The 16,690-nt window shown below is 50.7% G+C and overlaps 2 protein-coding genes and 1 long non-coding RNA gene across 4 annotated transcripts in view; 2 read left to right on the top strand and 1 right to left on the bottom strand.

The window, feature by feature from the left end:
* Nucleotides 1-8,571, bottom strand: part of LOC147114391 (uncharacterized) — an 80,288-nt gene extending 71,717 nt beyond the window's left edge. The window contains exon 1 of the long non-coding RNA XR_015079411.1: nucleotides 8,490-8,571. This is a non-coding gene — a long non-coding RNA (uncharacterized LOC147114391). The remainder of the gene's footprint in view (nucleotides 1-8,489) is intronic.
* Nucleotides 1-11,069, top strand: part of hdac3 (histone deacetylase 3) — a 71,469-nt gene extending 60,400 nt beyond the window's left edge. Inside the window, exon 15 of the mRNA XM_085996059.1 lies at nucleotides 10,981-11,069. Within this exon, the coding sequence (XP_085852185.1) occupies nucleotides 10,981-11,014 (34 nt within the window). The 3' untranslated portion in view covers nucleotides 11,015-11,069. The remainder of the gene's footprint in view (nucleotides 1-10,980) is intronic.
* On the top strand, nucleotides 8,983-11,833 carry znhit2 (zinc finger, HIT-type containing 2). Of its 2 annotated transcripts, none has more exons than XM_085996060.1 (2): nucleotides 8,983-9,383; nucleotides 10,981-11,833. In XM_085996060.1, exons 1-2 carry the CDS (start codon nucleotides 9,018-9,020, stop codon nucleotides 11,773-11,775), a joined length of 1,161 nt encoding a protein of 386 aa, XP_085852186.1. In that variant the 5' UTR covers nucleotides 8,983-9,017; the 3' UTR covers nucleotides 11,776-11,833. The 2 variants fall into 2 exon arrangements, with proteins under 2 accessions (XP_085852186.1, XP_085852187.1); XM_085996061.1 differs by having other exon boundaries at nucleotides 8,984-9,383; nucleotides 10,987-11,833.
* The last annotated feature ends 4,857 nt before the right edge of the window (nucleotides 11,834-16,690 follow it).

The raw sequence follows: 16,690 nt of genomic DNA, 5'->3' as shown, positions 1-16,690 counted from the left end.
GAGATCCCTTTGTTCCTCTACCCCACCCAGACTCGCACCCTCTGTGATAAGTGACTCCCTATTCTTCCTACCAAAATGTAATCCCTCACATTTATCTGTGTTGAACTTCATTTGCCAATTATATGCCCATTCTGCAAGTTTATTAATGTCCTTCTGTAATTTGTTGCAGTCCTCCTCAGTATTGACTATTCCCCCCCAATTTGGGGCCATCCGCAAATTTAGAAATTGTGTTTTTGATTCCAAAGTCTATCCTGGGGTGGGAACTATCAGGTGCTGACTGATGGGATGGCCCATGTCATGGTGTTCGGGTCTAGCGAGACCCCCGCACATACATGTGCAAAAGAATACAGTCCCAGCAGGAGTGTACAAAGGAACAGGAGGAGGCCATTCAGCCCCTCGAGCCTGTTCCATCATTCAGTGAGATCGTGGCTGATCTGCACCTCAATGCCATCTACACACCTTGGCTCCATATCCCTCGATACCCTTACCCAGCAAAAATCTATCAATCTCAGTCTTGAAAGCTCCAATTGACCCCCAAGCCTCAACAGCTTTTTGGGGGGGAGGGTTCCAGATTTCCACCACCCTTTGTGTGAAGAAGTGCTTCCTGACATCACCCCTGAACGGCCTGGCTCTAATTTTAAGGTTCTGCCCCCTTGTTCTGGACTCCCCCCACCAGAGGAAACAGTTTCTCTCTATTGACCCGATCGAATCCTTTAATCATCTTCAACACCTCGATTAAATCACCCCTTAATCTGCCTTATCAAACCTCTTTACCATTTTGTAGGACATTCTGTGTGTAGATACCCCACCCCAGCCACAGTCTGTTCGCCCTCCTGCCATCTGGGAGACGCTACAGATGCATTCGCACCCGAACGACCAGATTTAGGAACAGCTTCTTTCCCAGGGCTGTCATCCTACTGAACTCCACAAATAAACTCTAAAGCCTACACATCTGCCAATGCATTTTATTATGGTTATGTTTATGTTAATGTATTACAAGCCAAATGAATGTTGAATGTTTAAATGTCTTAATCCAAATGTACACTCTCGGGAGCCGCAAGCCTACATTTCGCTGTACTGCACTTGTGCACTAACAATGACAATAAAAGTTGATTTGATTTTGATTTGATTTGATTTGAATGGAGAATTCTCTATTCAGCTCTTAACAAGACTCACTAACGTAGGAGCAGAACTGACTTGTTTTTGTAGGATTCTATTGCGCACTTACTCGTGAAGCACCAACTCGGGAGGTAGTGGGGGTGAAATTGAATTTCAGGGGGGCACAAAGCAGCCGGTTTCAGATCGATCGCCCATCTTGCAGCCCTGCTGAAGCTGAATTGCAGCCACACTATTCAAGACACTTAATGGATGAGATCAACTGATCACTGGTGACACCGCAGCAGCCGTGGCTTAGTGGACAGCACTTTCCCCCCTGATTCAGATCTTCGTGGGTTAGAGCCCCACTCCAGAGACTAGATCATAATCCAGGCAGACACTCCCAGTGCAGTACTGAGGGAGCGCAGCACTGTCGGAGGGGCAGTACTGAGGGAGCACTGCACTGTCGGAGGGGCAGTACTGAGAGAGCGCTGCACTGTCGGAGGGGCAGTACTGAGGGGGCGCAGCACTGTCGGAGGGGCAGTACTGAGAGCGCTGCACTGTCGGAGGGGCAGTACTGAGGGAGCGCAGCACTGTCGGAGGGGCAGTACTGAGAGAGTGCTGCACTGTCGGAGGGGCAGTACTGAGGGGGCGCAGCACTGTCAGAGGGGCAGTACTGAGAGAGCGCTGCACTGTCGGAGGGGCAGTACTGAGGGAGCGTCGCACTGACGGAGGGTCAGTGCTGAGGGAGCGCCGCACTGTTGGAGGGCAATACTGAGGGAGCGCTGCACTGTCGGAGGGGCAGTACTGAGGGAGCGCCGCACTGTCGGAGGGGCAGTACTGAGGGAGCGCCGCACTGTCGGAGGGCGGTACTGAGGAAGTGTTGGACTGTCGGAGAGTCAGTACTGAGGGAGCGCTGCACTGTCGGAGGGGCAGTACTGAGGGAGCGCCGCACTGTCGGAGGGGCAGTACTGAGGGAGCGCCGCACTGTCGGAGGTGCAGTACTGAGGGAGCGCCGCACTGTCGGAGGGGCAGTATTGAGGGAGCACCGCACTGTCGGAGGGGCAGTACTGAGGGAGCGCCGCACTGTCGTAGGTGCAGTACTGAGGGAACGCCGCACTGTCGGAGGGGCAGTATTGAGGGAGCACCGCACTGTCGGAGGGGCAGTACTGAAGGAGCGCTACACTGTTGGAGGGGCAGTACTGAGGGAGCGCTACACTGTCGGGGGGCCGTACTAATGGAGCGCTGCACTGTCGGAGGGGCAGTACTGAGGGAGCGCTGCACTGTCAGGGGCAGTACTGCGGGAGCACTGCACTGTCGGAGGGGCAGTACTGAGGGAGCGCCGCACTGTCGGAGGGGCAGTACTGAGGGAGCGCTGCACTGTCGGAGGGCCAGTACTGAGGGAGCGCCGCACTGTCGGAGGGCAGTACTGAGGGAGTGTTGGACTGTTGGAGAGTCAGTACTGAGGGAGCGCTGCACTGTCGGAGGGGCAGTACTGAGGGAGCGCCGCACTGTCGGAGGGGCAGTACTGAGGGAGCGCCGCACTGTCGGAGGTGCAGTACTGAGGGAGCGCCGCACTGTCGGAGGGGCAGTATTGAGGGAGCACCGCACTGTCGGAGGGGCAGTACTGATGGAGCGCTGCACTGTCGGAGGGGCAGTACTGAGGGAGCGCTGCACTGTCAGGGGCAGTACTGAGGGAGCACTGCATTGTCGGAGGGGCAGTACTGAGGGAGTGCCGCACTGTCGGAGGGTCAGTACTGAGGGAGCGCTGCACTGTCGGAGGTGCAGTACTGAGGGAGTGTTGGACTGTCGGAGGGGCAGTACTGAGGGAACGCTGCACTGTCAGGGGCAGTACTGAGGGAGCGCCGCACTGTCGGAGGGTCAGTACTGAGGGAGCGCTGCACTGTCGGAGGTGCAGTACTGAGGGAGTGCTGCACTGTCGGATGTGCTGTCTTTTGGATGAGACGTTAAACCGAGTCCCCATCTGCTCTCTCGGGTGGACGTATAAGATCCCATAGCACTATTTTGAAGAAGAGCAGGGGGAGTTCTCCCCAGTATCCTGGGGCCAATATTTTCCCTGAACCAACATCACTGAAACAGATTATCTGGTCATTATCACATTGCTGATTGTGGGAGCTTGCTGTGCACCAATTGGCTGCCGTGTTTCCAACATTACAACAGTGACTCCACTTCAAATGAAATTCATTGGCTGTAAAGCACTTTGGGATGTCCTGAGGTGGTGGAAGGAGCTGTAGAGATTGCCTCAAACTCTAGAACTGGGGAGCAGGAGACGACATGTTAGATTTCTGTGCTGCTGAGGGTGGTGAATGTGCGGAGCGGAGAGTTCAGGATGGGAGCTTGAGAATGTTAAGGGGAAAATTGAGGAAGTGGTTTGAAGGAAAGTTTCTAGTTTCTGGGACAGATCAGATGCAGCACAGACCTCTCCCTCTGTATCTGCAGAGTTTCTGCTTAACGCAATGCCTGTCCTATCTAGCTCAGCCGGTCCAGACCTAAGTGGGTGCCCATAAATGTAAACTAAGCAGAAATGTCTGATATTAAAATAGATTTTGTCTCACTTCTGTCTTTTGTGATGTGCTGTTAAAGCAGAAGGAATATATTGTGGAGAGCACTTTGTCTGACATCATCTAGGAAAAAATATGGCAAAATATATATTTGTTACCAGCAACAACATCAACAACTTGCATTTATATAGCGCCTTTAATGTAGTAAAACGTCCCAGGGCGCTTCACAGGAGCGATTATCAGACAAAATTTGACACTGAGCCACACGAGATATTAGGACAGGTGACCAAAAGCTTAGTCAAAGAGGGAGGTTATAAGGAGCCTCTTAAAGGAGAGCGAGGCGGAGAGGTTTAGGGAGGGAATTCCAGAGCTTAGTGCCCAGGCAGCTGAAGGCACGGCCGCCAATGGTGGAGCGATGAGAATCGGGGATGGACAAGAGGCCAGAATTGGAGGAGCGCAGAGATCTCGGGGGGTTGTGGGGCTGGAAGAGGTTACAGGTGGCCAGGAGAGCTTTGGAATAGTCAAGTCCAGAGGTAACAAAGGCACAGGTTAGGGTTTCAGCAACAGATGAGCTGAGGCAGGGGCAGAGACGGGCGATGTTATGGAGGTGGAAGTAGGCGGTCTTGGTGATGAAGCGGATATGTGGTCGGAAGCTCATCTCAGCCTCAGACAGTTGCCAGGGATGGAAACGGTTGTCAGGGAACGGAGTTTGTGGCGGGGACCAAATTCAAGGGCTTCGGTCTTCCCAGTATTTCCACATTCTTGCCACGTCTACCCTGTCGAAACTATTCAGAATTTTAAAACCCTTTAAATGCCCCAACCTGTTGAATCGTTCCCCATAGCTGTAATCTCTCAGCTCTGGTACCACCCTTGTAAATCCTGTTTGCACTTTCTCCAGTGCTTCTATGTCCTATTTACAGTACGGAGACCAAAATGATGCACAGTACTCCAAGTGTGGCCTGACCAGGGTCCTCTACAAGTTTAACATAACTTCACTACTTTTGAACTCTGTACCCCTAGAAATAAATCCCAGTGCTTTGTTCGCATTTTTAATTGCTTTGCTGACCTGCGACGCTGCTTTAATGATTTGCTCACCTGTATCCTGAGATCTCTTTGCTCTTCTACCCCATTCAGTTTCTTATTTTCTAAGGTGTAGATGATGTTTGTTTTTCTTACCAACGTGCATCACCTCACATTTATCTGTGTTAAAGGTCATTTGCCACTTAACTGCCCAGTCTGCAATGTTTCTAATGTCTTCATGTATTATGTTGCATTCTTCCTCAGTGTTAGTTACACCCCACACCGCCCCCCCCCCCCACCGTCCCCTGTTTGGTATCATCTGCAAATTTTGATATTGAGTTACTTGTTCCTAAGTCCAAATCATGTAAATTATGAGTAACAGTCATCCTAGCTCTGATCCTCGTGGAACACCGTTTTCTACCTTCCTCCAATCTGAATCACTATCCTTTACCCCTACTCTCTGCTTTCTATTTTTTAGCCAATTAGCTATCCATTCAGCTATTTGTCCCCTGACTCCACATGCCCTAACCTTTGTCATGAACCTACCGTGGGGTACCTTATCGAGGGCCTTTTGAAAATCCCAGTATATGACATCTATTGCATTGCCCTTGTCTACTCTTTCCGTTAACTCTTCAAAGAATTCTAATCAGATTAGTTAAGCATGACTTAGCCTTTCGGAATCCATGCTGACTATTTTTCATTCTATATTTTGTCTCTCGATGCTCTTCTATCCCCTCTTTTAGTATAGATTCCAGTATCTTTCCCATCACTGACATTGAGCTGACTGGTCTATAGTTCCCAGGTTTTGTTCTATTTCCCTTTCTGTGTATAGAAACAACACCAGCTGTCCGCCAGTCCTCTGGCACCATCCCCTCTTCTATGGAACTTTGGTATATAGAAACAAGTGCCTCTGCTATCGCCTCCCTAGTTTCCTTGAGCATATGTGCGTACATAGCACCCGGATCTGGGTTATTATCCTCTTTTAGTTCTTCATATTCCATTAGTATCTAAGTACTTATTGTATGTCTATTTCTTTAGATTCAATTGTCCCTTTAGTTCTTTATTCATCCACGGTGCCCCATAATTAGCTTGCTTGTTTTTGGCCTTTAGTGGAACATTTTGTCTTAAACTCTACTGATTACACTTTAAGGATTTCCCAGTTTTTCTTTCTCTTCGTATTTCAAGATTTTCTCCCAGTTCATCTTCTTTAGTTTCAATCACATTTCCTCATAATTTGCTCTTTTCCAATCTATTAGCTTAGTCTTTGTCCTGCTTCTGTCACTCTCGATCCTAATCTTGAACGGAGTGATTCTTCGCATGCGTGCTGCTACCGAGGTGGGGAATCAACAATACAAACAGTGATAACTGCAATTTGTACAGGAGAATGACTGTCATGATCGGCAACTTTAGAAAAAGGGCCATTTTCTTCTTGTTTTAAAGGTATTGCAGTCTTTTTCTTCCTATCCCCCCTCTCCTTTCATTCTTTAATCTCCTCAGTTGCTGTTTGCATCGACAGGGGGCATGGACTGGAGGTGGGGAAGAGATTTTCCACAGCAGATTTTCAATAGATTGAAACATATAACAGGAGCACAAACAATGTATGATAGTTGTATTACAGATGTTTCTCATCGAAAATATTGAGTCAATTGCAAAGCAAAAGGAGCCCAGATTTGGAACTAAATCCTAATTGCTGGGTGTGTCTTGTCCTCCAAGGGGACCAATCAGCTGGTCCTCCAGGGGGACCAATCAGCAATCAGCCCTTGTCCTCCAAGGGGACCAATAAGCAACCAGCTGGTCCTCCAAGGGGACCAATCAGCAATGGAGTTGCGGCAGAAGATCAGCCATGATCTCATTGAATGGCGGAGCATGCTCGAAGGGCCGAATAGAAACATAGAAGATAGGAGCAGGAGTAGGCCATCAGCCCCTCGAGCCTGCTCCGCCATTAGCTACCCTGCAATCTATGGGAACTGTTCCAGAATCTATAGAATTTTGGAAGATGATCAGCAATGCATCTACTATTTCTAGGGCTACTTCCTTAAGTACCCTAGGATGTAGATTATCAGGCCCTGGGGATTTATCGGCCTTCAATCCCGTCAATTTCCTTAACACCATTTCCCTACAAATACTGATTTAATTCAATTCCTCCCTCTCATTAGACCCTATGGTCCCCGACATCTCTGGGAGGTTATTTGTGTTGCCTTTCTGAAGACAGAACCAAAATATGTATTTAATTGGTCTGTCATTTCTTTGTTCCACATTATAAATTCCCCTGATTCTGACTGCAAGGAACCTACACTTGACTTCACCAATCTTTTTCTCCTCACATATCTATAGAAACTTTTACAGTCAGTTTTTATGTTCCCTGCAAGCTTACTCTCATACTCTATTTTCCCCCTCTTAATTAATCCCTTTGTCCTCCTTTGCTGAATCTTAAACTGCTCCCAATCCTCAGGTTTGCTGCTTTTTCTGGCCAATTTATATGTCCTCTCCTTGGATCTTATGCTATCCCTAATTTCCCTTGTTAGCCATGGTTGAGTCACCTTTTTTGTTTTATTTTTATGGCAAACAGGGATGAACAAATTCTGTAGTTCATCCATGCGATCTTTAAATGTTTGCCATTGCCTATCCACCGTCAAACCTTTAAGTAACATTCCCCAATCCATCCTACCCAACTCACGCCTCATACCATCGTAGTTTCCTTTATTTAAATTCAGGACCGTAGTCTCTGAGTCAAATACTTCACTCTCCATCTTAATGAAGAATTCTATCATATTATGATCGTTCCGCCCCAAGGGGCCTCGCACAAGATTGCTAATTAATCCTTTCTCATTACATAATACCCAGTCTAAGATGGCCTGATCTCTAGTTGGTTCCTTGACATATTGGTCCAGGAAACCATCCCGTATACACTCTAGGAATTCCTCCTCCACAGTATTGTTACTAATTTGGTTAGCCCAATCTATATGTAGATTAAAGTCACCCATGATAACTGCTGTGCCCTTATTGCACGTGTCTCTAATTTCCCATTTAATGCCATCCCCAAACTCAGCATTACTGTTTGGGGGTCTGTATGCAACTCCCAGTAACGTTTTCTGCCCCTTGGTATTTCTCAGCTCTACCCATACAGATGCCACATCATCAGAGCTGATATCCTTCCTTACTATTGTGTTAATCTCCTCTTTAACCAGCAATGCTACCCCACCTCCTTTTCCTTTTTGCCTGTCTTTCCTGAATATTGAATACCCCTGGATGTTGAGTTCCCAACCTTGGTCAACCTGGAGCCATGTTTCCGTAATCCCAATCATATCATATCCATTTACACAGCTAATTCATGCACCTTATTACGAATGCTCCTCGCATTAAGACACAAAGCCTTCAGGCTTGTTTTTTTTTAACACTCTTAGACCTTTTAGAACTATTATTTACTGTGGCCATGTTTGATTTAAACCGTTGACTTCTCTGCCTGCCACTTTTGTTTTTCTCCTTCCTGTCTTTTGCTTCTATCCTTGTTTCCCTTTCCTTTGTCTCCCTGCTCAGGTTCCCAACCCCCTGCCATTTTAATTTAAACCCTCCCGCAGAGCACTAGCAAACACTCCCCCTAGGACATCGGTCCCGGCCCTGCCCAGGTGCAAACCGTCCGGTTTGAACTGGTCCCACCTCCCCCAGAACCGGTTCCAATGCCCCAGGAATTTGAATCCCTCCCCCTGGCACCATTCCTCTAGCCATGTATTCATCTGAAATATCCTTCTATTTCTACTCTGACTAGCACGTGGCACTGGTAGCAATCCTGAGAGTGAAATTGACCTCCTATCTCCCTATATTCAGCTTTTAGGACCTCATCCCGTTTTTTACCTGTATCGTTGGCTGTTCACCCTCCCCCTCCAGAATGGCCGACTCCTGCTCCTATTCTTATGTTCATATGTTCATAATCCGCTGGTCCTACAAGGGGACCAATCAGCAATCAGAGCTTGTCTCCAAGGGGACCAATCAGCAATCAGCTGGTCCTCCAAGGGGACCAATCAGCAATCAGTTCGTCCTCCAAGGGGACCAATCAGCAATCAGTTCATCCTCCAAGGGGACCAAACAGCAATCAGCTGGTGCTCCAAGGGGACCAATCAGCTAGTCCTCCAAGGGGACCAATCAGCAATCAGCTGGTCCTCCAAGGGGACCAATCAGCTGGTCCTCCAAGGGGACCAATCAGCAATCAGTTCGTCCTCCAAGGGGACCAATCAGCAATCAGTTCGTCCTCCAAGGGGACCAATCAGCTGGTCCTCCAAGGGGACCAATTAGCAATCAGGTCCTTTCATTCCCAGGGGACCAATCAGAGCAGTGGTGTTGCCAATAGACGCGGCCACTAAGGCTCCGCCCCTTTTTCCGGCCATGGCAGCGCGGCTGGAGGCCGAGTCCGAGGCTTGTGGCCTGTGCCGGGGCCCGGGCCCCGCTGCCGCCGCCCGCTACACCTGCCCCCGCTGCAACCGGCGCTACTGCTCGCTGGCCTGCTACCGCGGGCCGCCGCACCGGGCCTGCGCCGAGGCCTTCTACCGGGAGGCGGTGCTGGGCGAGCTGCGGGCGGCGGGGCCGGGGGCCGGCGGGCTGCCGGAGAGCCTGAGGCGGCTGCGGGCAGAGCAGGCCCCGGACCCGGACCTAGACCCAGACCCGGGCCCCGGCCTGTGGCGGGCGGTGGCGAGCGGACAGGCGGCGGCCTGGGTCCCCGAGTGGCGGCCCTGGTGGGAGCGGCGGCCCCGGGTGAGCGGCAGCGCGGCGGGAGGGCGAACTGCAGCCCCGGGGGGGGGGTCTGTCCCTCGGGGAGGGTCCTGGGGTTCAGGGTCGGGGGGGGGCACTGAGGGTCGGGGGGGGGCTCTGAGGTTCCCGGTGTTCAAGAGGTCTCTGAGGTTCAGGGGGGCTCTGAGGGTCCTGGGGTTCAGGGGGGGTTCTGAGGGTCCCGGGTTCAGGGGGGGGTTCTGAGGGTCCCGGGATTCAGGGGGGTGCTCTGAGGGTCCCAGGGTTCAGGGGGGGCTCTGAGGGTTCAGGGGGGCTCTGAGGGTCACAGGTTCAGGGGGCTCTGCGGGTCATGGGGTTCGGGGGGGTTCTGAGGGTCCTGGGGTTCAGGGTGGGTTCTGATGGTCCCAGGGTTCGGGGGGGCTCTGAGGATCCCGGGGTTCAGGGGGGGATCTGAGGATCCCGGGGTTCAGGGGGTGCTCTGAGGGTCCTGGGGTCAGGGGGGCTCTGAGGGTCTTGGGGTCAGGGGGGGGGGTCTCGCTTCCAGATGAGATTAATTAAGGTGATGGTGGGATGGAACGGCTTTAGTGATGAGGAGAAACTGGGTCTCCCTTTATTGGAGCAGGGAATGTAAAGGGGGAATGGGACTGAGGGGAGAACACTTTCAGAGACAGAATGGGGACAGGGGGGCTGGGCTGAATGTCTTCGTCCTGTGCTGTAAACCTCAGTGCTGCCCCTCCGACAGTGCGGCGCTCCCTCAGTACTGCCCCTCCGACAGTGCGGCGCTCCCTCAGTACTGCCCCTCCGACAGTGCGGCGCTCCCTCAGTACTGCCCCTCCGACAGTGCGGCGCTCCCTCAGTACTGCCCCTCCGACAGTGCGGCGCTCCCTCAGTACTGCCCCTCCGACAGTGCGGCGCTCCCTCAGTACTGCCCCTCCGACAGTGCGGCGCTCCCTCAGTACTGCCCCTCCGACAGTGCGGCGCTCCCTCAGTACTGCCCCTCCGACAGTGCGGCGCTCCCTCAGTACTGCCCCTCCGACAGTGCGGCGCTCCCTCAGTACTGCCCCTCCGACAGTGCGGCGCTCCCTCAGTACTGCCCCTCCGACAGTGCGGCGCTCCCTCAGTACTGCCCCTCCGACAGTGCGGCGCTCCCTCAGTACTGCCCCTCCGACAGTGCGGCGCTCCCTCAGTACTGCCCCTCCGACAGTGCGGCGCTCCCTCAGTACTGCCCCTCCGACAGTGCGGCGCTCCCTCAGTACTGCCCCTCCGACAGTGCGGCGCTCCCTCAGTACTGCCCCTACGACAGTGCGGCGCTCCCTCAGTACTGCCCCTACGACAGTGCGGCGCTCCCTCAGTACTGCCCCTACGACAGTGTAGCGCTCCCTCAGTACTGCCCCTCTGACAGTGCAGCACTCCCTCAGTACTGCCCCTCCGACAGTGCGGCGCTCCCTCAGTACTGCCCCTCCTAGCGTTTTGTGCTCAAGCTGGGGAGTTGGACTTGGACCCACGATCTTCTGACTCAGAGGCGAGAGTGCTACCGACTGAGCCAAGCCACTGGGCACCAAGTCAATGAGTTGTTAAATGCTTCATAAATATGAACTAATTCATTTTATTTTCTTCAAAGGAGCAGGAGGAAGATCAAACGAGTGAGAGGATAAAAGAAGAACAGCCTGTGGTTGTTGTCGAGGGGACTGAGAGCGAGAATGATGCAGACCGGGACTGGTTGAGCGGAGCGACAGAAAGAGACTCCGACAGGATCTGGGAACAAGATGATTCTGTTCCTGCGATCTGCAGCAACATTGCTCCTTTGTTGTCTTTGTGCTCTAAGCCCTCTCCCCTGATCCAGTACAGTGTGGTGAATGTTCTCTACGCCTATGCGTTCTCCATGAAACTCATTAATGGTGACTTGTCAAGAGAGATGAGGGGCGAGTTTATTGAAGCCGTGATGATGATCTCTGAGGTCCTGAAGGGCAATCGTGTTTTCCCGTCCGCTGCCGAGGCTCTGCAGGCTGGGGTCGGAGCTGTGCAGAGCAGCCCGTACTCCTCCAACCCCTTTGAGCCGGTGATTACGATCAAGGACACGTCTGTCCTCCTGACTGGGGAGAGCGGGGCGCCGAGCGGTCATTACACCCTGGCTGCGATCTCCCAGCTCGGCCGCGTCCTGGGAAGAGCCAAGCCATCCCGCCACAGGGAGGGTCCGGATCGCTACAGGGCTCGGAAGAAATGCGCATTCCTTCTGTCCTGGGTGAACGAGCATCAGGGCGCCCTCGCCTTTCTCTCCCTGGAGGTGCAGAGGGAGTACAAGAAATCCTTCGACACCTTACTCCAAGTGGAGGAGACCAAGGCAAAGCTGGAAAAAGCCTGGGGAGGGAAACGCCCGCCAAGAAAGAAAGTGTTAATCGAGGAACTAACTCCCTGACTTGATCAATCTCCCTCAGACACACTGATCATTTAATAAAAAATCATTTTCAAAATAACCCGCTGGAATTATTTAAGAAGAATCGGTGCTGTGTTTGAGCGGGGCAGTTTAGGCGATCGGTTAAAGAAAGACTTGCATTTCTCCAGCTTCTTTCACGACCTCAGGACGTCCCAAAGCTATTTGCAGCCGATGAAGTACTTTTTGAAGTGTAGTCACTGTTGTAATGTAGGAAACGCGGCAGCCAATTTGTGCACAGCAAGCTCCCACAAACAGCAATGAGATAATGACCTGATGTTGGCTGAGGGATGGCCCTAGAGCTCCCCTGCTCTTCGAATAGTGGCCATGGGATCTTTTACGTCCACCTGAGAGGGCAGATGGGGCCTCAGTTTAATGTCTCACCTGAATCACGGCCCCTCTGGCAGTACAGCGCTTCCTCAGAACTGCACTGGGAGTGTCGGCCTGGATTTTGTGCTCGAGTCACTGGAGTGTGGAGTCTTAGAATCAGAGCAATTTCCGGCACAGAAGGAGGCCATTCGGCCCATCGTGTCTGTGCCGGCCAAAAAAGAGCTCTCCCGTCTAATCCCACTTTCCAGCTCTTGGTCCGTAGCCCTGCTGGTTACGGCACTTGGAGCGCATATACAAGTACTTTTTAAATGTGATGAGGGTTTATGCCTTTGCCACCCTTTCAGGCAGTGAGTTCCAGACCCCCACCACCCTCTGGGTGAAAAACATTCTCCTCCACTCCCCTCTGATCTTTCTAAGTGGGACTTGAACCCACGGCCTTCTGACTCAGAGGTGACAGTGCTCCCCACTGAGCCACAGCTGACACCTAAACATGTTTGGTTTACTCCCTAGCTCTGCAATAACAATCTGTATTAAAGTAAGGTCCCTTGTGTATTATTACAGGTACAAGCAACTCATTGCTTGAAGTGCTTTGGGACATTTTTGAGAAATGTAAGGGTTAGAAAAAGTCAAAGCTAAAGGCACTATATCTGAATGCGTGAAGCATTCGCAACAAAATAGATGAATTAGTAGCGCAGATAGAAATTAACAGGTTTGATCTAATAGCCATTACGGAGACGTGGTTGCAAAGTGGCCAAGGTTGGGAACTAAATATTCCAGGATACTTAACTTTTAGAAGAGATAGGCAAAATGGAAAAGGAGGAGGGGTGGCCCTGATAATAAAGGATGGGATAAAGACAGTGGAGAGAAAGAATCTTAGCTCCGAAAATCAAGAAGTAGAATCAGTTTGGGTGGAGCTAAAAAACAGCAAGGGGCAGAAAACATTGGTGGGAGTTGTTTATAGGCCCCCAAACAGTAGTTGTAATGTAGGGCAGAGTATAAATCAGGAAGTTAGAGGCGCATGTAACGAGGGTAATACAGTGATCATGGTGGACTTTAATCTACATATAGACTGGGCAAACCAAATTTGCAGTAACAATGTGGAGGACAAAGTCATAGAATGTATGCAAGATAGCTTTCTAGATCAGCATGTTGAGGAACCAACTAGGGAACAGGCTATTTCAGATCTAGTATTGTGCAATGAGAAAAGGTTCATTAATAGCCTTGTGGTAAAGGGGCCTTTAGAGAAGAGTGACCATAATATGATCGAATTTTATATTGAGTTTGAAAGTGATTTAGTTAAATCCGAAACTAGGGTCTTAAATCTAAACAAAGCAAACTACGTAGGTATGAGGGGCGAGTTGGCTAAGGTAGATTGGGAAACTATATTAAAAGGTATGACAGTGGATGAGCAATGGCTAGCATTTAAAGAATTAATACATAATTTACAACAAATATACATTCCTTTAAGGCACAAAAACCCCACAGGAAAAGTGGTCCAACCGTGGCTAACAAGAGAAGTTAAAGATAGTATTAGATCAAAGGAAGAGGCTTATAATGTTGCCAAAAAGAGTAGTAAGCCTGAGGATTGGGAGGATTTTAGAATTCAGCAAAGGAGGACCAAGAAATTGATCAAGAAAGGGGAAATCGAATAAGAGAGTAAACTAGTGAGAGACATAAAAACAGACTGTAAAAGCTTCGATAGGTATGTAAAAAGGAAAAGATTAGCGAAAGTAAATGTGGGTCCCTTACAGGCTGAGACAGGAGAAATTATAATGGGGAATAAGGAAATGGCAGAGAAATTAAACAAATACTTTGGGCTGGATTTTATCAATGGAGGCGAGTAGGAGGCGGGACTCCCACTTTTGGGGTTGTAGTCCCGCCTCCATTGAGTTGTGGCCAACCCACTCGATTTTCCCTTGAGTGACCTTGTTGACCCGCCCAGTGGGCTCAGCAGGCCAATTAAGGGCCATCCGGCAACAGGTGACGTCACAGATTGGCATTTCATCTGTCAAGAGCTTTTGACAGATGAAATATCAGCATTTGACAGCTGTTTGAAGCTGTCAAACACCGACAATCTGTACTCCAAGTTAATTCCTTCCTCTCAGGCTGATTTAGAGATCTCTCCAGAACAGAAAGCAGAGGCTGCAGATTTTGACAGCTCGCGGTCATTCTGCTTTCTGTGCCGGTGAGATGAGGGACTCCCGAGACCTGAAGGAAGGAAGCCTGCATTAGTAAGTAAAACTTATTTAAACACTTTACACACACCAAACACACTTACCTCTTCACTCATGCACCCATCACTCACCTGAACACCGGACATCTCGAACCCTCCAAGTCCTTCATCCCGACGGTCCGCCTCGCTAACTTGGCGTGGTTTGGAGCCGTCGGGAATCCCACACTTCAGGAATAAAAATAGGGATTAGGCTAAAAACTGCCTGTTAACTACCTGTTAACAGGCAGTTAATTGGCACTAATCCCCTTCCCACCTCGGGGAGGCGGCTCCCAGCACAGGTCGGGTACCCGCCTCCTGGGAAACTGGCATGGGGGCGGGATGGGTTCGTGCCCTCCCCGATTTCAGGATTTTAACCCCCCATACGCCTCCAATCCCGCCTCCACGGCCCTGGGAAATTCTAGCCTTTTGTGTCCGTCTTCACGGAAGAAGGTCATCGACTCGACACTGATCTCTAATTCCCATTGCCGCCGCACAGAACAGTGCATTTTTTGGCGTGTGGGGTAGGCTCGATGGAACGGTTCGTCTTTTCTTGCCAATCAATGTTGTCTGTTTGTTTGTAAACAGCCAGGTTGCAATGATCCCTTTAAGCTACGCTCTGGAGCTCCTGCGCAGCCGGCTCACCAGCTTTTAATTCAAAAACCGCGCATGGGCGGATTTCTGAATGGGCCGAGCAGCCCTTTAAAGGGGCCGTGTGGCCCCAAATTAATTAAAGGGAACATTGGATGTATTTTTTTTTTACACACGCACTCTTGGTGAAGTAGATTTCTGTTCTATTCCTGTGCTATTTGTTAAGACACTGGGAGGAGGGAGTTTTTCTCCGTCACATAATGGTTACACACCATTTACAGAGAGGGGGAGGGTTTGTGATTTTGTTACAGGATGAATGGAGGAATTCACCCTGTTGGCGTTGCACTGTGCGACCTCACAGAGCCTGCTCGGCTCCAGTGCTACAGGAACAGGAGGAGGTCATTCGGCCCCTCGAGCCTGCTCCGCCATTCCGTCTGATCCTGGCTGACCTGCACCTCGACTCCATTTACCCGCCTTTGCTCCATATCCCTGAATTCCCCCCCCCTCTGCCCCCACCGACATCACCCTTGAATGAGCGGTGAAGCAGCGACCGAGGCCCAGGTTATGATTGGCAGCACCTCGGACCCTGCAGGTTTTTACGGCCCGGTTCGGTGTTTGGATTGGTGTGAGGCTGCCGCAGCCAGGTCTCGAGTTCACTGTTCTAACCAGAAGCGATTCTGTAACGTGAGGCGGGGCTGCCGGTGTCGGTGGGACTCTTCCTGTCTGCGTCGCGGGTTGGATTCCGCATCGCGGGCGCTGCCGAAACAATCGAGTGGGCGACTGTTGCTCGACGGCTGCGACTGTGGCATCCGATTCTGGCTGCTGACCATCGTCAATGGCTGGGGAAACAGATTCTAAGAGGTCAGCGATTGGGCAACGGTCTTGCTGGACGATATTTGGAGGGAGGAGGCAATGGCACCAGTGGACACCACCAGCAGTTCCTCCTCCCTCCAGCAGTGGGCAGTGCAGATCCCCAGAGATGATGTCCAGCCAACCTAACCTACTACAGGAAACTCTCGATTTACCGGCACCTAAATCTCTGTTAACCGGCAAAATTCAGGAGTAGGTTCAGGTAAGTTTTAATTCATATTAGTGGCCATTCCTGGATCTTGTGGCCGGGTTCCTGCACTTGTTGCTAAGCAACAGGGATGCTTGGATCTTGTGGTCGGGTTCCTGCACCTGTTGATAAGCAACAGGGATGCTTGGATCTTGTGGCCAGAGTTCCTGCACCTGTTGCTAAGCAACAGGGAAGCCTGGATTTGTTGCTGTGTATGGAGCTCTCGTACCTTTTACTGTACCTCTCTGTAATCTGGACTTTTTGATAAACCGGCACCACGCCGGTCCCGTCGGTGCCGGATAAAAAAGAGTTTCCTGTATTACATTTTTATATATTTTTTATCCACACCTTTGTTTTGTGCCCTTCCCCCTTTTTCTCTCCCACATGGCAGCTGTCTCCCATTCTGCCAGCACATTTCACACCTCATCTAGAGCCATCTTTGTCTCCACTAGTCCTATCACCATCTCGTCTGGTTTTGAATACCTCTTAATGTCTCTTCACTTCTCTTTTGTTCTTTCATCCCCATTTCCCTGCCCCCCAAACTGGCCTTTTTAATCTGTTTCATTTCCTGTGTTTTTTCAGTCCTGACGAAGGATTTCGACCTGAAACGTTGACTCTATTTTCTCTCCACAGATGTTGCCTGGCCTGCTGAGTTTTTGCAGCATTTTCTGTTGTTATTTCAGATTTCCAGCATCCGCAGTATTTTGCCATTA

Source organism: Somniosus microcephalus, chromosome 8 (assembly GCF_052327205.1).
Source record: "Somniosus microcephalus isolate GS21.2 chromosome 8, FLI_Smic_1.0, whole genome shotgun sequence".
NCBI classification, from domain to species: domain Eukaryota; kingdom Metazoa; phylum Chordata; class Chondrichthyes; order Squaliformes; family Somniosidae; genus Somniosus; species Somniosus microcephalus.
This window is presented reverse-complemented; position numbering and strand designations above follow the sequence as displayed.